The sequence below is a fragment of the Sesamum indicum genome, linkage group LG2 (assembly GCF_026168435.1).
Source record: "Sesamum indicum cultivar Baizhima isolate 11 linkage group LG2, ASM2616843v1, whole genome shotgun sequence".
In the NCBI taxonomy this organism is placed as follows: domain Eukaryota; kingdom Viridiplantae; phylum Streptophyta; class Magnoliopsida; order Lamiales; family Pedaliaceae; genus Sesamum; species Sesamum indicum.
Window position 1 is genome coordinate 2,088,710 of NC_142658.1, and position 26,025 is coordinate 2,114,734.

At 33.3% G+C, this 26,025-nt stretch overlaps 1 protein-coding gene and 2 long non-coding RNA genes across 5 annotated transcripts; 2 read left to right on the forward strand and 1 right to left on the reverse strand.

Moving 5' to 3' along the window:
* The first annotated feature begins 7,555 nt into the window (after nt 1-7,555).
* Nucleotides 7,556-24,404, forward strand: LOC105177051 (putative beta-D-xylosidase 7). 2 transcript variants are annotated; one of them, XM_088877760.1, is made up of 6 exons: nt 7,556-8,025; nt 8,890-9,186; nt 20,886-21,055; nt 21,734-21,827; nt 22,660-23,464; nt 23,598-24,404. In XM_088877760.1, exons 1-6 carry the CDS (start codon nt 7,621-7,623, stop codon nt 24,185-24,187), a joined length of 2,361 nt encoding a protein of 786 aa, XP_088733886.1. In that variant the 5' UTR covers nt 7,556-7,620; the 3' UTR covers nt 24,188-24,404. The 2 variants fall into 2 exon arrangements, with proteins under 2 accessions (XP_088733886.1, XP_011098380.2); XM_011100078.3 differs by having other exon boundaries at nt 7,557-8,025; nt 21,734-21,831; nt 22,700-23,464.
* On the reverse strand, nt 11,149-12,687 carry LOC148788932 (uncharacterized). Its single transcript, XR_016063935.1, has 3 exons — nt 12,547-12,687; nt 11,851-12,462; nt 11,149-11,264 (listed from the first exon to the last, which is right to left on the reverse strand). It is a non-coding gene; the product is annotated as an uncharacterized LOC148788932 (long non-coding RNA).
* Nucleotides 14,935-17,600, forward strand: LOC110011569 (uncharacterized). 2 transcript variants are annotated; one of them, XR_002286583.2, is made up of 4 exons: nt 14,935-15,952; nt 16,034-16,240; nt 16,333-16,765; nt 16,848-17,600. It is a non-coding gene; the product is annotated as an uncharacterized LOC110011569 (long non-coding RNA). The 2 variants fall into 2 exon arrangements; XR_016063959.1 differs by having other exon boundaries at nt 14,937-16,240.
* Nucleotides 24,405-26,025: the final 1,621 nt, after the last annotated feature.

The following is a 26,025-nucleotide window of genomic DNA, read 5'->3' on the forward strand; positions in this document are numbered from 1 at the left end:
AACTCGATAAAAGAAACTTCATAAGAATATTGGAGTTAGGCCTGGAGGATTCTATTAAGATCGGATGGGATAGTACCCCAAAAAATACCAAAGCCCGTATTTTTGTAAGAGATTCAAAAAGCGTAATGGCAGAATGGCAATGAAGTCTCATCAAGATGCACTTCATTAGAAACGGGTACTTCGAAAAATTTACTGCATTCTCCATACTGCAGGGACAATGTATCTGGAATGTACTACCAATGGTATTAGCTAATGCACCCAGATATTTCAAAGAAAAATAGTAATATTTTTAAAGATTATTTTAAATTTATGTTTGTCTACATTGATGATAGACTGAATGTATCTAAGAATACAAAAGACTATATCAAACTATTAGATATGATTAGACAAAAGACTATATTCAACGAAGTTTTGGACATTTTTATTATACGGATACGGAGATATCGTATCTGGTTCATAAGAAGCGAGGTTGAAAATGATGCAACTAACAATCAGGACATGTGATTTTAAATCAGACTGAGAGATATATTCACATATTACATGATTTTATATGCATTTAAGTTTGAAATTAATCAGGTTCGCGGATGTTGAGATATCGTAATTGGGACGTGCACGAGTCATTTTTTTAAAATTTAAGAACAGTTTGCTCACATTTTAGTACGATCTGTAACAATTTTAACTTTAGGAATGATTGTCTAATTAGTGACAATTCCTAATTGTAAATTTCCCTCTCTTTTTTCAAATGGCGCCAAATCAAATTATTGTGGAACTCATCTAGGAACAACCAAATGAAACCAACCGTTCCTATTTTTTTGAATTTTCCTCCCTTTTCTGGTGTAGGGTGGAATAGTTTCTGGAACGATTATTATATATAAATTCGTTCCTAGTTGAGATTTAACATTATTCACGTACACTATGGAATGGTCCTATAGGGATGATACCCTTTAATGTAGATCGTGCCTATTTAGAATGGTGTGGGACAGTTTGTGCCGCATAAAATCGTCCCAACATTATAAATTTTCTTAAGAATTTATAATTCATATAGAATGAATAAACTTAAAATGTTTGAAAAAGTAAACTTTCGATCATAATTATTGCCTTATTCAGTCTCGTAATCTTCATCAAAGTTATCTTCGTCATATTCGTCATCAGATTCACCATTTGTCGAGCGAGATGTACCTCCTCGATGTTGATGTGCCACAAAAAGATCAACGACTAATTGTATACCATTTGGATCATGCAGGTTATAACTATGATTTTCTGCAACAACTTGTGGAGTAGGTATGATTTCCTCTAGCTGAAATGCGATTTTGGTCCATCAAGAGTCATTAATGATTCTTCGAACTTTGGTTTTGCATACAACCATCCAGTCAACTTTGTCTCTCTTCATGCTAGGGTACTCCATATGTAGCACCCCTACTCGCTACATTTAATTTATCACTATTTCATCATTTTCTTAATTAGAACTCGTTCTATAAGTAATTCCCTTTCAACCCGTAAAATAAATTCTAATTTATCAATATAATATATATCACAAAAGATAATAAATACCACCAAAAGTTTATATTACTCTCCCTAGATGTGCTTATGTACATAACCTCAAGGAAAGTAGTACCACAATTTTAAACACCAACCCGATAAGAGACTAGACTATTTAACAACCAACTAGCCAAAAACTCCGATTTCAGATGTCACGGCTGACCTACCTAATAAAGACCACGGCACGGCTCGAAGTCCGATGTGGCTAGTCAATGTGACCTATCTCCTAGAAAGTACGTGGCAAGGAATGAACTGCCTACTCAATAAGTATTGCTAATCAGTCTATATATATGTATATACACAGGCAACGATTCACGTACATGCAGTCACATTGACAATAGTCATTCGTCATATAGCAACATCATATATAAGCAGTAATACATACTCACAACTGTAAATCAATCCACGACATAATATTTGACGTTATCATTTATTAGCTAAAGGCCCCACTTACTCTAGTTGGAGTACATCAGTCAATAGTTTCGTCGGCCATCGTCGTATCATATACAACACACGATACCGTTGATGTGATATCCCCACACTCTTTTACTCCAACTGTGTAGCAATATCAGCACAAGACATCACAACAAACATGGTACCCCCACACCACTCCAGTGTGTAGCTAAGAGCATAGGATATCCATTGTATGTGATATTCCCACACTCTTTTACTCCAGCTGTGTAGCAATATCAACACAAGACATCACAACAAACATGGTACCCCCACACCACCCCAGTGTATGGCTAACAGCACATCATATTCATCGTTACTCGGAATACCCCGGTAACCTACGCGCCATGGTATCCAGATTAATTCATATATTTTTCATATCATATTATCAATCACATTTTCATAAACTAGTGACTGCGTTCCCAACTAGGTAAGCATCATCTTTTATTTCAATTCACGATCATCATTCTTTTCTTTATAATAATTTCTTCCTCAATAATAACTCCCAATTTGATTTCTTACGACAATCAATTATATGATCATGTAATCATACCACTCTCACGTCCAATCATTACAAACACATATGACACATAATAACAATTCAACCGATATTAGGGTAATCTAACAAATAATCCACAACTAATTATATAAACAATCAATATACGAAAGCCACGTATAATAATATAAAGCTAAGTCCACGATCGCATCCAAAAAATCAATATATATAATATATACAATACTACACATATCTATATATATATATATATATATATATATAAATTCAATTAGCTATACTTACCTTATATCCCAAAATGCTTCAATTTCACGAGGGATTGCTCAACCCTCTACTTTGTCGTCACGTCCTATAATAGAATATAATACGTATGATCAATATATATATATAGAATATCATAAACTCTAAATAAAATATTATATAATATTCATACATTTTCTACCAATCTTTTAATATTCTATTTATATTAAGGTCCAAACCCCTGTTCCATTTTATTTTAGATAACTACACTTTCTAAACTTTTCAATAATATATATTTAATTTATAAACTAATTCGTAAGAATTCATTTAATCAAACCCCTTATATATTTATAACTATCATTTTTAATAACATCCGTAAATGAGATTATCACTAAAACTTCATCTTCCCTTTTTAATAACATTACATTCTTTAAATATAATTTCCGAAATATTTCTATGAATTTCTATCAATTTATCGTTGCTATATAATTTAATTAAACAACAATAAATAGAATTACATATTTGCTTAATCATTCCGATGGAATTGTGTAAATTAGCTATAATAATAATTAAATCTAATAAATCTAATATTTTAATTACCCAACTATATCATTTTTATATCAAATATGATATTTAATACGACACTAATTTAAATAGCTAAAATCGTAAAATACTTCGATTAAATAGTATATCGCTCAATATAAATAATATTTAATAAATGGTGTAACTAAGGAAATGATTATACTAATTAATATGAATTAAAATAGAATCTTTTGTACCTCTGTTTTTAGTTTTTCCGCGAGAGGGAGGAGTGCAAATTTTTTCTTAATATGAATTAAAAGACAATTTTCGTCCCACAGCTATAGGCCATTTTCGTTTTAGTCCCGTAAGTTTCTAGGGTTTCAATTTGGTCCCGTAAAACTGAAAAATTCGCAATTTCAGTCCAAATTTGGCCGGAAAATTTTGTGGCTCGCCGAAAAAAGTCACATGCGATGCATGTGACTTTTAAAATTGGGGGCTCGATTATGATTGGCTGGAGAAGCTGATGTGGCGCATATGTGGCGCATACGTGGAAAATAAAAAAAAAAACTGATGGGAAATCAAAGTTGTGAAATCCCCGCCATTCGCCGCCACCTTCTCTCTTCAATTCCGCCGCCGTTACTTGAAATTTCTAGCCACCACATATACCATTCAATTACCCATAGTGAGGAGAACAAAACCCCTCAATCAATTTTGCGATCCGACCACGACAGCGACTGGGCTTTGAAATTGACCGCCGCGGATTATTCTCGTCGATTCATCGACGACAGGACGACCCACGATTGCAGATTGGTACCATTGGATTCGTCTCCTCACTGCGGTTCTAATGGGACCAGTCTCATCCATTTTCATCAACTAGGTGCAAAGATCCATCATTTTGAAGATCTCAGTCGTCGTCCGCCGCGATTGCACCTTCCGCCGGCGTTTTCTCCTTCGTCTGAACGAACCACCAGCTCGAAAGACCATCGTTGAACGCCTCTCGTTCTGGCAAATCTTTTGAGACCAGTCCCATCAATTTTGATCACCTCTGTGCAAAGATCCGACAAAAGCCGTCCTCCGCCTTTGCCATTCTTTTGAGATGAGTCAATTTTTTTTTTTTTAATTTCCACGTATGCGCCACATATGTGCCACATCAACTTCTCCAGCCAATCAGGATCGAATCCCCAATTTTAAAAATCACATGCATCGCATGTGACTTTTTCCGGCGACCCACAAATTTTTTCGGCCAAATTTGGACTGAAATTGCGAATTTTTCAGTTTTACGGGACCAAATTGAAACCCTAGAAACTTACGGGACTAAAACGAAAATGGCCTATAGTTGTGGGACGAAAATTGCCTTTTGCCCTATGTATTATGTGTGTGTGTACTGTATGTGTGTGTATTAAAATGAGAAGGGGTAACAAGAGAGGCCCCATTGCCTCACTTCAAAACTCTCTCTCTCCCCCTCAATTGTATAGATATATTATTTATATATATAATATTATTATTATTTTATATATTTAATTAATTTTTTCTCAAAATACCAGTCACGTCCTTCTTAATTTTCTTAATTAATATAATTTTCTTTGAATATTATAACGAACTCCAATTTAATCAGTTCAAATTTTATTATATCTCAAATTTAATTTATAATTTATTTACTAATTAAATTTAAATTTCTAATAATTACCAATTAGTCTCCCAATTATGTGAAAATTTCTACGAACGTCACACCATGTGGTATACTTGTACTGTTTGTTGCACTAGGAAGAATGGTTCATCCTTTTAATATACCTTTTGAAATTTACATCAACGAGGTGATAATGAGAATGTATCTTCATACTTCTCATGGGATCGATCCAACGTCACTTGAACAAAAAGATGTGCATGTTCGGGATAAGTGGATAGTCTATCTGAATTATGTCTTTGAGTATCCCATAGAAGTCACGATCCGTGTTTGTATATGATGAGCTTTTAACATATACCAAAAAATTCATAGTTGACTTGCCTATGCCATAATGTTCAATATGAAAATTGAAACCATTCACAAAGTAATACGGGAATATTGTTACCTCAGTGGTAGGACCCCAGTACTGCAACTTCAACAGCTCGTTGTCTGTGTAGTTTAATACGGGTTTCACCTGCAATGCACATATTAGAGAAAATTAACAACTGATCATTTTATAGTTATAACACAATTATAAGGCACTACTTACACAACGTTTAAATCAATCCTTGAATTTAGTAGCTACTAGTAGATCAATGTTGGGGTCCTCTAAATGGTGGTGCTTGTAGAGTTCATTTAAAAATGACTTGTATGTAAAAAAAAATAGAGTACATATCAATACATAGGTTAAAACTCTAAATAAGAATTTTATAAACTATTTGTTATATTTACACGTACTCGTAGTATGGTATGACTACTTCACAGTTGCACAAGATGTACGTGTCAATTATGTGAGGTTCTGAACTACTGAGCCACCTCTTTTTTGAGGCACCACTTGCTTGGCCAGGATGGTTGAAAATAGATCGTTGGATACGATTTTCATTCACCACAAGGTCGTCGTTTTTGCGGGGTCTGCTTCGCTTACAAAGAATCTGTGGCTTGAAGTAGTGAGAAGTGAATAGTCCGATTTCATCTGCAAGATTGCCTCTACAATTGATGCTTCGACGTGCGCTTTATTTTTTACCTTCTTTTTCAAGTCCGGAGAAATCTATTCGTACAAATATTTATTAAAAAACAGATGACACTAGAAATATTTTAAAAAAACTATAATATCTCCTGTATTTACCTCTTAAATGGGTATATACATTTGTATTGCATGGGCCCTCCACGCATGCCTCATATGGCAGGTGAACGATTAGGTGCTTCATTGAGCCGAAAAAGACTGGCGGAAACATTTTTCGAGGTTGCACAAGATGGTCGCAACACTACCTTCTTGTTCTTGTACCTTGTTGACATCTAATGTCATCGAATATGGAATTTGGAATAGAAGGCTGACATCCATCAACGCACTCCACACATGCTCAAGAAGCATTTCACAAAAGGCAATTGAGATCATCTTCTATATGAATACATGATAATCATGGCTCTTCATGCCATGCATCCTCAGCTCCTTCATATCGACACAACGGGCCAAATTAGATGCATAACCGTCAGAAAACTTAAGATGACTAATTTATTCACATATCCTCATCTTCTACTCCGTCATCAGGGCATATACGGGCATCACGTTCGACCTCTTTTTGTCCACCCCAAGCTTCAATCGATTACATATCTTCAGGTCCTTCCGTGCATTCATAGTCCTTTTATTTCCTTCATGTCCATCACGGTGTTGAATATATTCAGAGTCCTTGTAACACTAACTTTGGAATATTTTTTGTAACAGTTGTGCCGTCTCAAAAATACATAACATAAAAAAAAGAGGATTGTGACATCATCGACTTATTGCTGTTCCTGCCAATGTCTGTTTCAGTGTGGAACAATCGTCCAATCTGCCCCAAATTCGACTTTTTTGTAGTGGTATTTTTACAATTACAATAAATAAATATATGAACATAAATCATAAATATTTCAATACAAAGTTTTTTACCCAAAATAGATCTGTCCAAATCTAACCAATCAACTAACAAGTTTATTATACTTGTCATATAATTAATTATTCACTCTTTTTAAATTATATGCCAACAATATAATAAGTGTATTAAATTTGTTGTGTGGTTCATCTGAGTTTGGACTACAATTTTCCAATATTTCAACTACTTTTTCAATAAAACTATTATGGTAAACTACAACTATCTCTTCTAAGATTTGGCATAATTACTAATACCCACCGTACCCCTCGTTATTTGAAAACCTACAAATATTCCCTTTAGATGAAAAATAATTATGTTGTTTTTAGATAGTTAGCTGGACATCACTTCTTTATTCTTGTTGAAATTTTTAAAAAAATAAAATAAATATTTGCAAAAGTATATAAAAAAATTTAGGGTTGGTAAAATAAATAATATGTAGAAAATATTAGTTCATAAAAATATTTTACAAAATTTTAGAAAGTATATAAAATTATAATTCAGAATCCAAATGGACATTTTGTTTAATTCACCATAAAAATTAAATGAAAATCTAATAAAAGCTAATTAAATGGGTTTATTGTTGGACGAATTTTAAAATAAAAAAATATTTTTAATTTTTTAAATAATAAAAAATATATCTATAATTATATGGTAGGTGTAACTATTAATTATATTAATTAATTGTTATGAAGCATACCTTTACTTGCTTGATGCACTTCACATATATTCCCAACACCCACAAATCATCTTACTCACACAGCCATTCACCCATCCTCCCTACAATGGAACTCCATTTCCCCATCCCAACTCTCTTCACACTCCTCCTCACAGCAATCCACCTCCTCCGCGCCGACTCCACTCAGCCGCCGTTCTCGTGCGACTCATCCGACCCGCAAACGCACTCATTCCCATTCTGCCGAACCGCTCTGCCCATCCACCAAAGAGCACGGGACCTTGTGTCCCGCCTCACGCTGGACGAGAAGATTTCTCAGCTCGTTAACTCGGCCCCGGCCATCCCGCGGCTCGGCGTCCCCGCCTACGAGTGGTGGTCGGAGGCCTTGCACGGCGTCTCCGGTTACGGGCGCGGCATTACTTTCGGCGGTCGAATTTCCGGCGCCACCAGCTTCCCACAAGTCATCCTCTCCGCTTCCACCTTTGATTCTCATCTCTGGTACCGCATTGGTCAGGTAAAGCCGATACGCATACGTATTACACTTGTAACCTCACCGTATATTATATATAATTTATTAATAATTACATTTATTCACATAAATTATTCTCGTATTTTGTGTATTTACAAAAATTATTTTACAGTAAAAAATGAAAAGTAGTTTATGTAACGTTGTTGATATTCGTATATTTATAATTTTTAAAAAAAATAGGTTATTTATTTAAATGATGTTGACGTTCTTATGAATGTACGTATAATTTTTCAAAAAGAGTGTACAATTTATACAAATAAATCATATATAAGGAATTATATATGTAATTATCTCTATAATTTATTGATCTCAATTCTACTTAAATTATGGTTTTTGGAATTATCTATACAATTATAAAAGAAAATATTTTATTCTACTAGTTTTTGAATATTCAAATTAAAGTTTTATTTTATCTCTTTCTTTTAAATTTTTTTTTCAAATTAGTCATTTTAATATTTTTTAATAATTTTATAATTATATATTGTCTTTTAAACTCACTACTCCACAATTGTCTCTCATCTTATTTCTCCATATTTATTACAATTTATAATTATAATTTATTCATTTCACAATTTTTTTTTATAATCTTATATCAAAATTATTTTTATATATTTGCGGGAATCGCGTGTGACAACAATTATTGTTTTACTTTTGTCTTGAAACATTTCAAATTTTTACTATTATTTAATTTATAATTTATTTCGAACACAAAAATAGAAATCATGGAAAAAACTCTTATTTTTTTATACGTTTTGATAAAATTATGTAATTATAAATATAAATATATGAATAAAAAGAATAAATATTTAATTTTAATTTTTGGGTTTTTCTTTTAAAAATAAATAATAGGCAATTGGAAAAGAGGCAAGAGGAGTGTACAATGAAGGGCAAGCAAAGGGGATGACATTTTGGGCACCCAACATAAATATATACAGAGACCCAAGGTGGGGCAGAGGGCAGGAGACACCTGGCGAAGACCCATTGGTTGCGGGTAGGTATTCGGTGGCGTTTGTGAGGGGAATTCAAGGGGACAGGTACAATGGCGGGCAGACCGGTCATCTTCTGGCCTCTGCTTGCTGCAAACACTTCACTGCTTATGATTTGGACAACTGGAAGGGCTTCAATCGCCTCGGCTTTGATGCTAAGGTTAGTAGACAAAATACAAGCAATCATATGGTGATATTTTAAATGAGCAAATTATCTCTTTATGAAAAAATAAATAATAATTTATCTCTCTATATTTTTTAAAATACAATAATTTATTTCTATAAGTTTTTTAAAATAAAGCAATTTACCTTTCTGTATAAGGAGGTAAATTTGATTCATTTTTAAAAATCATAAAAGGTAAATTGTTATAATTTTTTCATAGGGGTAATGTGCTCATTTTCAATATCACAGGGGATAAATGACTACTCATCCCTAACGTAGAATTACAAGAGACTCTTTTAAAATTTATTATAATTATAAATACATTTTGAATGTTTGAAAAATTATAAATATCTCCTACAATGAGTATTTGTAATTGTAATTTCAGAGAGGTATTTATAATTTTTTTAAATAATAAGCGTGTATTTATAATTATGATAAATTTTTGGAGAGCCCCTTGTAATTTACCCTTTATATCAACTGAATTGCACATTATCATCCGAATTATAATTATTATTTTTATTTAAATTGATCATTTCGAACACGAATTCATCCAGAAAAATAAAAATAAAAATAAAATATGAAATTGATGTTTTTATCATTAAGAAATACCATGTGATCACTTTTCGATGGAATTTTTCATCTAATTTGAGATGCCAAAGTGTAAATCTCTTGTAGTTGATTATAATCTTTATTATTAAAAATTAAAAAATACATGACAATTATTTAATTACTGGATATACAAAAAAAATATTAAAATAAATAAATACACATATATTGATGAAATTAGATTTTACGATACGATAATTATGAAATTTTAATTTCGCTATCATTGTTAGATTTGCATTGATTTGGTACTCTGTATTAAATGTTTGTACCGAGTGGACTAAGGGATAGTTACACTCTCATCCATCGATGTTTGGTATAATTTATACGTAATTTTTTTATAATTTAAAAAATTATATTTAATATTCTTGAAGTTTGCATTCGTATAATAAATAAATTTTTTCATTAATCGAAAATTATCGAATTTGATGATATTAACAAAAAATTGGATAAAAGTTCATATTGATCAGAATTATCCTTATACATCTTTACACGTTAATACATGTGAGAAATTATATCTTCACTTTTGTTTGGCATTCAACAAATCAGTAATTAGTCAAGTGATGATAAATATCAATTTTTATTTAATTTTTTTTATTAATATCAATAAATTTAATTAATTTTAACTAATAAATAAACATATTTGTTAAATAAAAATAAATTTTAAGAATATTAATTTTTTAAATAATAGAGAATTTATTTGTAATTATATCAAATATTTTACTATGAGAAACATCCCATGTATTAATCACTAGAATTGACATTTTGGGCAATTGGTAAGGCCGACAATCACGGCGCACCCTAATTTAATAGTTTATTTTTGTATTTTATTATATATATATATATAATTGAAAAGTATCCTTTTAATATTTTTAATTATTTGATTTATTAATTTATTTTAATTATTTTATTAATCTCTATTTTTCTCGCTCTTTCTTTCTCTTCTCGAGTCCTCATTTTCTCTATTTTCAATTTTCACATCCCTTTTTTCTTTAAAAAAAAAAAAAAGAAAGAAAGAAAGAGCAACGCGACTACCTAAATTTTTTAGTTTCGCCGTAACATGATCGTGTTTTAATTTTTAAACAGTAATTAGTGCGAAAAAGTATTTATTTATATACGTTCTCATTGAAAATATATTGATCTGACATGACAGTTCACAATTTCATTAACTAATGCAAATATATTTTTATTTTGTACGAAAATTTATATAAAATTAAAAACGCATATTTTTCACTAAAAATAAGAATACAAACTTAAGCTCTTCAAAATTCAGAATTAATTTTTTTTATTTGAAATAATTTCATAGTTATTAATATTTTTGTATAAATAAGAGGATAAATAGTAATTAATTCCTTAGATTAATTGTGGAAGTTCCAAGGACTGTTCTCATTCAATTTTCTCTGAACAATTTGTCCAAAGAATCCATTTCTTGATATTGGAGCCTGCCAGCCTTCCTTCCTTCTTTCCTTCTCCTGTCAACGTTATTACAAAATAATTGAAGGACAGTTGTCAGAGCTCCTTTATTGAACTTGTCTAAAGGTGCAGGCTTGTCTTGTTACATCAAAAGTCTCAAAATTACTTTATCATTAAAATAAAAGGATAATAATAATAGTAATGGACCTCCATTGATATTATGGTTTGTTTAATTCGATTGAAAAGTATGTGGAGTTAATTAAGTTTTTATTATAAAAAAAAATTATATTATTATAATTTTTTTTAAATAAGTAATAAAATTATGACGAGTCGTAATTTGTCAATAAAATATAGGAAAAAATTACAAAAAAACTGAAGTCGGGATTCTAAATCCCAACTCCAAGTTGGGATTCTAAATCTCGACTTGGGTATTTTTTGCCATTTTTATTTCGTTTAAATAAATTTATATAATTTAATTTATATATAATTAATTTTAACAACATACTAAATCCAAAAAATAATAAAATTAACATTGCATTAACTTAAAAAATTATAATTAAGGGTACAAATGTAATAGTTATTTATTTTGTACAATTGTAAAAAATTACATTAAACTATATAATTACAAATATAAAAAATGTCAACCTGTTCCACAATTTCGTCTGTGGCGTTGACGTCGAGGTCTTCTTATTTCCTCGCCCACATTTTGAACTGGCTCATTTTGCGTCTCATTTTTTCATCACCATCAAACCGACTTGATGTTGTTGCGGAACTTGACTCCACATTGTCACGATATGCACCAAATGATGGAAATGAAATTGGTGAGATATTATATCCTTGTGTATATGGTTGATTAATACCAAAATCAAGGTCAAGAGAATAATCTTGTGTTTGGTTTGACATATATGAAGTCTATTGAAACCAATCACCTTGAGACGGTTGAGACATATAATAATCTTGAGGCGGTTGAGGTACGTAATAATCTTGAGGTGGATATACTGTAGAAGGACCAGCTATATCCACCCCAATATCATGACGTTCAACTGAACCAGTTGACATTCGGCTAGAACTTCTTCTTTGCCTGTGGGATGTTGTGCGAGCATCATCGAATGGAGAAGCAATTTGTTGTGGCTGTTGAGTTATAACTTCCTTGATAATATGTAACTCATGTTCAAATCTATCCACCAATTGACTATATCTTTCGATATTTGGTGGTCTAGATCGACATAAAGTTTCAAGGGCATTCACCTCATTTGTCTGAAAAGTGTAGAAAAATAATGAGCCTTGTGTTGATAAAAAATATATATATAATAAAATATGAAATATTATATAACAACGTACCACAACTTGCAACATAGGTGTTTCTCCAAGTTGGTACTTGCTTTCCACACGTCTATCAGTAGATGACGACACGAAATTTCTTGTTATGTTGTAGTACCATTCCCAATAACCTCGTTTTGTTTCCCTTCTATTGGAAATCAATGGCCTAAGTACAATCGTGTCATATCGTCTTTGCCATATAGTGATATATTGTATGTGTTGTAGGAACCAATCTGTGCCCGCGTGATTTTTACGGGAAATCTGATGGAGGCTCATATCACGGGTATCCGTCGATTCTGGTACATTTTGCCTCATCCCGAATTGACGAACAACCCGTTCGGGACGATGCATTTCAACTATTGCGTAGAATATCAATGGAACGGATGACCTCCACAACTGGAGGTTCAATTCATCGGCCTAAGCCATAATGACATCCGAGTCCATGTCATATGGCTGCCGTATGAACTATAATAAATACAAATATGTAAATTAATACGAATTTAATTCACGGTATAAATCTACGAATAATATTAAAAATAAGTTACCTGATCCTCCTGTATCTTATCCAATATTTCTCGTATGACTCGGACAGTTCCTCGAACTGTAGTGGTGAAAGTGTGCTGACAATTCCAAGTAACACCATATGGTGCTGCTGGGAGCCAGCGATTGTTGTCCATTTGAATTTGGCCCACAAATAGCCGTTGGGCACCAAGTTCAGGACAAAGTGGCGTAATCTGTGACCATGCCCAAATCTACACGAACAATATAAATATGTGTTATTAATGAATATTAATAGCAAAAAAAATGTGTAAGAGTTTTTAAGTCAATTTTACCTGTAGCAATTGCAGCGCCCCACCAATTGCCGCTTTGCCTTTTGTGCTGGCATTGCATAATTCGCGATATAAAAATGCCAGCACAGCACTCTCCCAACTATAGTTCCTCGCGATTTTTATATCTTCTAATTTTGAGAGATATAGTAATGAGACATAGTTACCTGAGGAATCTGGGCACATCAATCCCCCAAATAGAAGTAATGCAACGGCATGTGCGTACTGGACGACGACAGTTTGGGGAGTATTATAAGTGATTTCGACCGCCGCCAAATGAGATGTAATTGCGGATGTCTGTAGTCTCAAGCCCTTCAACACATTTGCATCCGTGCTAAAGCCTATGTAAGTAACGCAATATTCTTGCCATTATTGTGTTGTGCGGTCGAGATCAATTCCAATCACCGGCTCGTCGTCTATTGGGAGTGCCCATATTATTTGTATATCTTATAGGATAATTATGGCTTCCCTACACGAAAATGAAAAGTGTGTGTCTCCGATGACCACCTTTCCACTAATGCAGTAATGGGGTGTTGATTTAATTGAAGGCGTCCTCACCTGTAAACATCATAAAATCCTATTTGGTGTAGGATTTCTTGTACACGCTCGAACATATTATTTTGGTGAAAATGACTTCAAAAGCTACCATCCGCTCGCCGTGAAATTAGTACTGCATCTAGGTCACCTTCTGGAATATCGTCGGACCTATGTTGGGCTTGTTGAGATAAAACAGTCCCGTCACGAGGTCCATATACAGAACGTCTATCCATTTGTACGAAAAATAAATTGAAAATAATCTCATAATAGCTGTAGTTGAATGTAGTGAAAAACTTGAAAGATGAGAGTTATGAATGCAGAGAATGTCCAAAACCCTTCCTCCGTCAAATTTATAATGATTGATGGGGGTGGGTGAAATTTTTTTGTTTAAATTTAAAAAAAATTAAAATCTGGCCGCGGCCAGCCTTAATCAAGGGCTGGCACGTTGCCAGCCCTCATTAAAGGAGGGTTGGCAGCTGCCAGCCCTGTAATCAAAGCTGCCAGCCCTTTTGTGTATATAATATATTACAAATATTATTTATATTATATAATATATTATGAATATTATTTATATTATATAATATATACATATATTATATATACATAAATTATATATATAATATAATATATATATTAATTGAGACGACTGGCACGTACTAGCCTTATTAAAGACTTGTAGGTCGCGTACCAGCCTTTAATAAAGGCTGGTAGGTCGCATATTCCATCCTTGGTACGGGACCTACCAGCCTTTATTAAAGGCTGGTACACGACCTACCAGCCTTTAATAAGGCTGGTACGTGCCAACCGTCTCAGTTAATATATATATTATATGTATATATATATAATATATACACATATATCATATATATATAAACATATATACAAAATATATATATTTATATCTATCATATATATAAATATATATTATACAAATATATATTATATATATAATATATATACACATATATTATATATACATATATTATATATATAATATATGTGTGTATATATATATACACAAAAGGGCTGGCAATTGCCAGCCCTCCTTTAATGAGGGTTGGCAGCGCCAGCCTTTGAGCACGGCTGGTTCGCGGCCAGCCTTAGTTTTAAGACTGGCCGCGACCAGATTTTAATTTTTTTAAATTTAAAAAAAAAATTCACCCACCCCCATCTACCATTATAAATTTGACGGAGGAAGGGTGTTGGACATCACTGCATTCATAACTCTCATCTTTCAAGTTTTTCACTACATTCAACTGCAGCTATTGTGAGGTTATTTTCAATTTATTTTTCATAAAAATGGATAGACGTTCTATATATGGACCTCGTAATGAGATTGTTTTATCTCAACAAGCCCAACATAGGTCTGACGATATTCCGAAAAGTGACCTAGATGCAGTACTAATTTCACGGCGTGCGGATGGTAGCTTTTGAAGTCATTTTCACCAAAATAATATGTCCGAGCGTGTACAAGAAATTCTATACTAAATAGGATTTTATGGAGTTTACAGGTGAGGATGCCTTCAATTAAATCAACACCTCATCACTGCATTAGTGGAGAGGTGGCGATCGAAGACGCACACTTTTCATTTTCGTGTAGGGGAAGCCACAATTATCCTACAAGATATACAATAATATGGGCACTCCCAATAGACGGTGAGCCGGTGACTGGAATTGATCTCGACCGCACAACACAACAATGGTAAGAATATTGCCTTACTTACATAGGCTTTAGCCCGGATGCAAATGTGTTGAAGGGCTCGAGACTACAGACATCCGCAATTACATCTCATTTGGCGACGGTCGAAATCACTTATAATACTCCCCATGCTGTCGTCGTCCAGTACACACGTGTCGTTGCATTACTTCTATTTGTGGGATTGACGTGCCCAAATTTCTCAGGTAACTATGTCTCATTACTATATCTCTCAAAATTAGAAGATATAGAAACCACGAGGAACTATAATTGGGGGAGTGCTGTGCTGACATGTTTATATCGCGAATTATGCAATGCCAGCACAAAAGGCAAAGCGGCAATTGGTGGGGCGCTGCAATTGCTACAGGTAAAATTGACTTAAAAACTCTTATATATTTTTTTTGCTATTAATATTCATTAATAACACATATTTGTATTGTTCGTGTAGATTTGGGCATGATCACGGATTACGCCACTTTGTCCTGGGCTTGGTGCCCAATGGTTATTTATGGGCCAAGTCCAAATGGACAGCAATCGCTGGCTCCCAATAGCACCATATGGTGCTACTTGGAATTGTCAGCACACTTTCACCACTACAGTTCGGGGAACTGTCCGAGTCATACGAGAAATATTGGATGAGATGCAGGCTGATTAGGTAACTTATTTTTAATATTATTTGTATATTTATACCGTGAATTAAATTCGTATTAATTTACATCTTTGTATTTATTACAATTCATATGGCAGCTGTATCACATGGACTCGGATGTCATTATGGCTTACGCCGATAAATTGAACCCTCAGTTGTGGAGGTTATCCGTTCCATTGATATTCTACGCAATAGTTGAAATGCATCGTCCCGAACGGGTTGTTCGCCAATTCAGGATGAGGCAGAATGTACCAGAATCGACGGATAGCCGTGATATGAGCCTCCATCAGATTTCCCGTAAAAATCACGCGGGCGCAGATTGGTCCCTGCAACACATACAATATATCACTAGATGGCAAAAACGATATGACACAGTTGTACATAGGCCACTCATTTCCAATAGAAGGGAAACAGAACGAGGTTATTGGGAATGATACTACAACATAACAAGAAATTTCGTGTCGTCATCTACTGATAGACGTGTGGAAAGCGGGGTACCAACCTGGAGAAGCACCTATGTTGCAAGTTGTGGTACGTTGTTATATAATATTATATATTTTATTATATATATTTTTTATCAACACAAGGCTCATTATTTTTCTACACTTTTCAGACAAATGAGGTGAATGCCTTTGAAACTTTATGTCGATCTAGACCACCAAATATCGAAGGATATAGTCAATTAGTGGATAGATTTGAACATGGGTTACATATTATCAAGGAAGTTATAACCCAACAGCCACAACAAATTGTTTCTCCATCCGATGATGCTCCCACAACATCCCACAGGCAAAGAAGAAGTTCTAGCCGAATGTCAACTAGTTCAGTTGAATGTCATGATATTGGGGTGGATATAGCTGGTCCTTCTACAGTATATCCACCTCAAGATTATTACGTACCTCAACCGCCTCAAGATTATTATATGCCTCAACCGTCTCAAGGTGGTTGGTTTCAATAGACTCCATATATGTCAAACCAAACACAAGATTATTCTCTTGACCTTGATTTTGGTATTAATCAACCATATACACAAAGATATAATATTTCACCAATTCCATTTCCATCATTTGGTGCATATCATGACAATATGGAGTCAAGTTCCGCAACAACATCAAGTCGATTTGGTGGTGATGAAAATGAGGCGCAAAATGAGCCAGCTCAAAATGTGGGCGAGAAAATAAGAAAACCTCGATGTCAACGCCACAGACGGAATTGTGGAACAGGTTGATATTTTTTATATTTGTAATTGTATAGTTTAATGTAATTTTTTACAATTATACAAAATAAATAACTATTACATTTGTACCCTTAATTGTAATTTTTTAAGTTAATGCAATGTTAATTTTATTATTTTTTGGATTTAGTATGTTGTTAAAATTAATTATATATAAATTAAATTATATAAATTTATTTAAACAAAAAAAGGCAAAAATTACCCAAGTCGAGATTTAGAATCCCGAGTTCAGCTCTTTTGCAATTTTTCCCTGTATTTTATTGACGAAATCGCGACTCGTCATAATTTTATTACTTATTTAAAAAAAATTATAATAATATAATTTTTTTATAATAAAAAATTAATTAACTCAAAGTATGTGTATAATAAAAATAAAAATAGATGTATTATAAAAATATTGGTGTTTGAAAACATAATTGGGGAGAAAGTAAAATTGGATGTATATGATATTATTTAAACCCTTTTTATAGAAGGTAATGTTATTATAGGGGTAGATACAAAATGAATTATTCAAAAGTGGAAAAATTATTGTTGGTAATGGTTGGGGTTCCGGTCAGATGAAAAGTTTTTTAAACATTCAAGAATAAAACTCATAGTCTTACATGACTGGTTGCTTGGCAATACGTATGACGATGATAGTGCATTGGAGGATGTATTACAATAGGCACGTATATGTACTATGTGCAATATTGATGGGATATTGTGCCCCGATACTATGGGTACTACCATCTTGTTATTGTATTTACAACATATGGAGGATATTCATGAGAGTAGTACCTCAAACTAGGGTACAACAATGTTGGACTATCTGTATCGAGAATTACTTATGGCATCATGAGGAAAAATCAATATTAACGGTGCAATGCAGTTATTACAAATATGGGTATGATCACGTATCATAACACTTGCACCAATTTTCTCAAATAATATGTCATATTTGCTGCCAATTGATGACGAAAACACCCTACCTATTCCTACATATGTTGCACAATATATTTTATTAATAATTATAAAGATATCTCGTGATATATAATATTAACTTAAATGTATTGATATAAATTTATTTTTATATGGTCGTATCATATATCCAACACACATACAATTTACAATGCCCTCCATATTATTAGGAATAAGTTGGACCATATAAAAGAAAATGAGGTATGTTAGGCTAATATTTTTTGACATATAGATGCTAATATATTGATCAAGTCGTATGATGTTGTAGTTTATTTGAACACTATATGATGGTGACGCACCTGAAAGTTCGTTCACTGCCGTTTTATGCAACTCGCACACTATGGAATATAAGATGTCCGTTGATTCGCTATGCGATTGTGGAGATGCTGGAACGGGTTCTCCGATAATTTGTCATGGTTCAAGACATTCCCCCAAACCTATTGGTAAGTAAACGACGTTTATATTTAATTGATAAATGGGGACCCATGAGAAAGATTAGGCATATTGTCAGAACCCATTTCGAGTGATTCATCTCCACAATTGCATATGGAATCAATGGACATTTTATATTCCATGGTATGTGAATTGCAAAAAGTGGCAATGAACAAACTTCGGGTATGTCACCATTATATAGTTTCCAAATAAACTACAATATCATACCACTTGATCAATATATTCGAATCTATACATCAAGAAATATATTATATGTCAAAAGATATTAGCCCCACATACCACATTTTCTTTTATACGGTCCAATGAATTCCTAATAATACGGAGGGCACATATGATACCACCACCTAAAAATAAATTTACGTCAATACAATTTAAGTAAACATTATGTATCACGAGATATATTTATAACTATCAATATGCGTATCGTGCAACATATTGAGGGATAGGTAGGATGTTTTTGTCGTCAATCAATGTTGGCAGCAAATCTGACGTATTATTCGAGAAAATCGGTGCAAGTGTTAAGATATGTGACCATGCCCATATTTGTAATAACTGCATTGCATCATTGATATTGATTTTCCCTCGCTGTGATGCCATACACAATTCTCGATACAAATAAACCAATATTGTTCTACCCCTATTTGAGGTACCACCCTCATGAATATCCTCCATATATCTAAATACAATAATGAGACAGTATTACTCGTAGCATCTTGGACATAATATCCTACCAAAGATGCGCATAGCACATATAGGTGCCTTTTGTAATACATCATTCAATGGGTTATCATCGTCATACATGTTGCCAAACAATCAATCATGTAAAACTATGAATTTTATTCTGTAATGTTTAAAAACTTTTCATCTGTCGGAACGCCAACCATTGATGGCATAATTTGCCATAATTTTACTCACAATATTTTCCCTCATTTTTACACCCTCGATTTGAAATTTGCTTGTGTATGTGGTCCTCAACACAAATATAAGCTCACCCTTAAATAACATAAACACAAAATCAGTTATTAAAAATCATGATGAGTGGAGAAGTTAAAAATAATTATTTAATTTATAGAAAAAATAAAAAAATTAACATACCAATAAATTAAAAACACTAATAAAATGCTCTTCAATTATATAATATAGAGTAGTTATTGTAGTACGCGCTATTTATGTGTGTAACTTATTTTTTTTATTTTTATTTAATTATATACAACAAAAAAATTAAATAAATAACTTACTATTAAAGTGATAGTTCATAAAATAACTTTTATTAATTTTACATATGCATGATAGAAAAGTTTAGGGAAATAGTCATTTTGTTTAAGAATTTGAGGTATTTAGTTGATAATATTTTACTCAAATCTTACCCTAGAATTTTTGTTCGATTTTACCCATTTTATATCTAGAGTGAATAGCAATTTACCCCCTGTGATATTAAAAATAATCACATTATCTCCCTATAAAAAAAATATAACAATTTAATCTCCTGTACCTTTTAAAATGAAGCAATTTACCTCCTTATACAGGGAGGTAAATTGCTTCATTTTAAAAATCATAGTGGGGTAAATTGTTGTATTTTAAAAAATATAGGGAGGTATTTTTTCATAAGGGGATAATTTACTCGTTTGCGATATTACAAGGGGGTTGCTTGCATTTTTCCCTTTATATATAAAATAATTAGATCTGATTCGACTCTTATCCATTGGATCTTACATATATTAAAATGAAAAATTAATTACTCAAATCCTACCCGTAGAAAATTGCTGATAACATTTGACATAAATCAACTTAATTCAAGCAATTTAAAATTAAAAATTATAAATTAAAAACACTCTTTAACTTCGACAGAAATTAAAAATTCCAGCAATTATCTTGTTATGCATTTGTAATTATTACTTTTTTTTAATTATTTATGGGTGTATCAAATTATTTTTAATTAATATTTTATCATAATTATGTAAAATTATTGTTTTTTCTTAATTTTTAAAGAAATTATGGTGAACTTAGGTGACAAAGCAAGATTTGGCAGACACATATCAACCTCCCTTTAGAAGTTGCGTTGAAGAAGGGAGAGCGAGTGGGATAATGTGCGCTTACAACCGCGTGAATGGGGTCCCAAACTGTGCTGACTACAACCTCTTGACGAAAACTGCCCGTGGCGAATGGGGTTTCCATGGGTAATTCTCATCATTTTCATGGGTATTTCTGGAAGTATACATTTTTGTTTTCTATAGTTCTTATACATATTACTCGTATATTTTAAATAACCATTAATTGTATTTTTGTGGTTTGAAAAATTACATTTAATGCTCCTGAAGTTTGCTTCCATCTAACAAATAAATCATTTTGATGATTTAATTTTATTGAATTTGTTGATATTAACAAAAAAATCGGATAAAGATTTATATTTATTCTCGATTGACTTATTACTGACTTATTGCAGGTCAAATAAATCTTTTTATGACTAAAGAATCTTATACATCTTTACACGTTAATACATATGTGGAGGTATATCTTCACAGTTACAGGGGTAATTTAGGTAGAAAAAAATTATTTGACCCGCAATAAATTATTAATAAGGCAATAAAGGGTAAACATCAATTTTCATTCAGTTTTTTTATTAATATAAACAAATTCAGTTAATTTTTGAGTAATGAAGGAATCTATTTGTTAGATAGAAGCAAATTTCAGGAATAGTAAATGTAATTTCAAATAACAAGAGATTTACGTGTAATTACACCATACTTCAAGAAAGAGAAATGTAACTATCCCTTTATATAATTACAAATTTTACATTTATGCAGATAAAAGTGGTTAAACTTCTTTTCTATTTTTATTGGTTGGGTATTTATCAGGTACATCACCTCCGATTGCGATGCGGTCCTGACCATTCATGATGATCACAAGTATGCAAGATTACCTGAGGATGCAGTAGCAGATGTACTTAACGCTGGTATGGTTGTTCCTTCCCTTAACTCCCGTTTGAAAAACAAATCAAATTATCGAAATTCCTATGATGATTAAAAAATCCTCGCAACTGATTGGTACATAGGAATAGAATGGAAATAGAACGAACATTCTCAAGTCCATTCCTACATTGTGATTGATATGATCTGCGTCCGAGAATACTTAATCCAATGAGAATTCTTGTTTCTCTAGATAAGGAATTAGCCCTTCCATCTCCTCAACATGGTATTAGCTATTCTCAATACAGTATTAGCTATTTCGTTCATTTTAGATTGTAATTTTAGAGCATGATTGGTAAGTAGGAATGGAATTAAGCGGGAATCGAATGGATCGAGGAGTGGAAAAAAGAAGAAAAATGAATTGCATTATATTCAATAAATTAAAAGGTAATATGACCCGTTTCTTAGTTGATCTCATTAACATAATTAATAATCAGAAAATAATGATTAGTAATAAAATATTTTTTTTTATGAAAAATTCTCTTTAGTAATTTTTTCAAAGCAACGCACTATGTGACATCATTGTATAATACAAAAGTATGATAAAAATCCTCTAACAACTTAGTACTATGTAATTGTGGATTACAATTAAAAAGACATTCCATATAGTGATTATGCATTCCAGTATTGATAAGTTCTCACCGAATAAGGTTTTGTTAAATCAAATCAATCATAGAGTAAGTGTATATAACTTGTTATATGATTGATTACTTTTTCTGTATTATCAATTAGACAACAAATGTATTGAATTTACCATATGATCGGTTAGATTTGGTCGAACCTGATTCGGGCTATCCCGTATTGTATATATGTAGTTAAGAACAAATATGTATCACATGAGACAACAAAATGCAGGCATGGATGTCAATTGTGGCTCCTACTTGAAGAACTACACTAAATCAGCAATTGAGCAGAAGAAACTGTCCGAATCCCAAGTGGACAGAGCCCTCCACAACTTATTCGCTGTCCGAATGAGATTAGGTTTGTTTAACGGGAACCCGAAGCATCAGCTCTTCGGCAACATCGGTCCAGACCATGTTTGTACTAAAGAGCACCAAGAACTTGCCCTTGAAGCTGCAAGAAACGGCATTGTTCTCCTAAAGAACTCAGCTAATCTCCTTCCTCTTTCAAAGTCCCGGACGTCGTCCCTCGCCGTTATAGGCCCCAATGCCGACAACGGATATGCACTGCTCGGAAATTATGAGGGCCCTCCTTGCGAGTCTGTGACAATCCTCAAAGCCCTCCAGGGCTACATGTCGAACACGTTGTACCATAAGGGCTGCGATGCTGTGAGTTGTGCGTCGGCTGCAATTGAGGACGCTGTCCAAACAGCAAAACGGGCTGATCATGTTGTTTTGGTGATGGGATTGGATCAGAGTCAAGAGACGGAGGATCACGACCGTGTGGAGCTGACGCTTCCAGGGCAGCAAGAGAGTCTTGTCAGGGCGGTGACTGCAGCTGCTAAGAGGCCTATTGTTCTTGTGCTGGTTTGTGGAGGCCCTGTCGACGTTTCTTTCGCCAGGGATGATCCGAACGTCGGTAGCATTATTTGGGCTGGCTATCCAGGTGAAGCTGGAGGAATTGCACTGGCAGAAATCATTTTCGGTGATCACAATCCAGGTTAGAGTTATTGCTCTCTGTATTTCCAGCAGAAGCTCTTGCAAACATTACCATATTCTTAAATTGTCCTATATGAGCCAAATCTATCTTGTAGAAAAACTTACACTGTAATCTGCACCCTTTGGCATTGCAGGGGGAAAACTACCCATAACTTGGTACCCAAAGGATTTCATCAATGTACCAATGACTGACATGAGGATGAGGCCTGCGTCCGGATACCCCGGGCGGACTTACCGTTTCTACAAGGGACCAAAAGTGTTCGAGTTTGGACATGGCCTCAGCTACACAACCTATTCCTATGAGTTCATTCCCTCCACTCCAAACACAATCCACTTAGACCAATTAACACATGCTCTTCAGGCAACTGATGAAAGTCCACATTCGAGCCGCTGCCTGTCAGTATCCAAGATTGGGATGGACACCTGTGACAGGCTGAAGTTTTCAACTCATGTCGGGGTTGAGAACGCAGGCGACATGGCTGGAAAACATCCCGTTTTGCTGTTCGTCAGGCACGGAAGGCCTGACGATGGACGGCCTGTGAAACAGCTGGTGGGATTTCAGAGTGTGAGCTTAAATGCAAGAGAAAGAGCTGAAATCGAGTTCGTTTTGAATCCATGCGAGCATCTCAGTAGTGCCAATGAAGATGGGGTGATGGTAATAGAAGAGGGATATAGATTCTTAGTTGTAGAAGGTAAAGAGTACCCTATTAACGTTGTACTTTGAACAGTCATGGCCAAGTTTCAAGAACTGTATGTTAATTTGGCCTAATAGAATAGAAATTTTGATGCAAGAATCATAGCCCTTTTGTATTTGGGGGAGATGTTTGTCAGTAATCTGTTTTAAGGTTTCGTTTCGTGTATTACTACGTAACCATTTAAAATATGTGCTTATTAGTTTATTATTATTGAAAATAAATTGAAAAATACTTTTTTGTTTATAATTGTTTCTTTGGAATGTTGGTGTAAAAATTTAGTTGTATATGTTGCTAGTTATGTTAAGATATTCATTTAGTTATGGAATATTCGTTCCAATGTAGTTTAATTTTTATATATATTGATAATTTGAGAATGTTTTCTAGTATTATATAAGTAAATATTGCAAATAGATGTTTGCTACACCAGGATAATTGTTACCACATATGAAGAATCAAATTTTAGATTTATTGCTACAACAAAATGATCGTAGTAAAAGTTACTTTAAAATTTAGTGAATGATGATTTATTGCTACAACTGGATTTTTGAGGCAGAAAAAAAAAAAAAAAGGCCCCACTAATGAGCCTAATTTTGGATAAGTTTGGTATCATGCCGAAATAAATTATGAAAGAGCTATTTCATTGATACGTCACCATAAAAAATGTGGGATTTGGAACGAGATTAGAAACGATTTTTTTTTTTTCAAAACGAGCGATTACTAGCTGAACACTATTACACTTAACTTTGCATCGACCATGAAATGAGAGCCTTTCCATCGTAATAAACGGAGTCCCCAATTATTTGGAGTAGATGGGCCACGATCATTCCTAAATAGTAACATGTTTTATACCACTTGTTCATATATACCGTTCCTAAGTACGTCTGACTATCTAAAAATACAAATATTTTTTTGGAACACTTTTTTTTCTATTTGAAATATATTTTCTTACATATTTTGGAGCGAGCATTATAACACTATGTATATAAATTTGAATGTAAAAACGACACATGTTTCCACTCTAGAAATATAGTTTGGCGCAATTTTTGTATGTACAAGTGATAGATTTTGGAACAGGCTTTGGACAACAATTTGAATCTTCCGTTGGAATATACTTTGCAACAACTTTATCCTTTGTTTGGAATACATGTTTGGAACTGTTGTAGGATTTATTTTGGAATGGTTCATATGATCTTTAGTCACTAAATTTGGAATGCCATTTATTTTGTTTAAACACATTCACAAATCATGCAAAACCCCATTTCTAAATTTATATTTATTAAAAAAATATATTTTCTTAATCTTGAAATCATAATTTTATAATTATAATTAATTAGTGAATTTAATTATTTTACTTTTTATTAAGTAAATAAATATTTAATTATGTAATGCAATTAACAGTAAAAAGTGAATAATTATGAAAAAATATTATATTAATGTAAAAATCATACGTTTACAAATATAAAAAGATCTCTAATTTACACCTCGCTCCCCTTATCAGCATGGTCCATGTTGTTGTCGTATGGGGCACGGGGGTTTGCCGGAGGCTGTGATGGGCTGTTAATCGAGGCGCTGGGCTGTGACGAGTCAGCAATCGAGGCGGTGGCCTGCATCGACTTTATCATGCTCATCAGGTCGACCATTATCATCTTTAGCCGGACCATCGAGTCCTCCATGTCTGGGCGTGGCGGTGGCGACGGTTACATGTAGTTCCAGATCTATGCGTGAGCCTCAAAACCAAGGTCAAATACAAGACCCATGTTCTTTCCGTAACTGCTACAAGCCACAGCTACTGCTCGATCATCGCCGCTTAGCCCTCCGATTAAGGGGGAGTATTCTAGCCATGGCTGTGGCTTGAGGCTGGTGATCC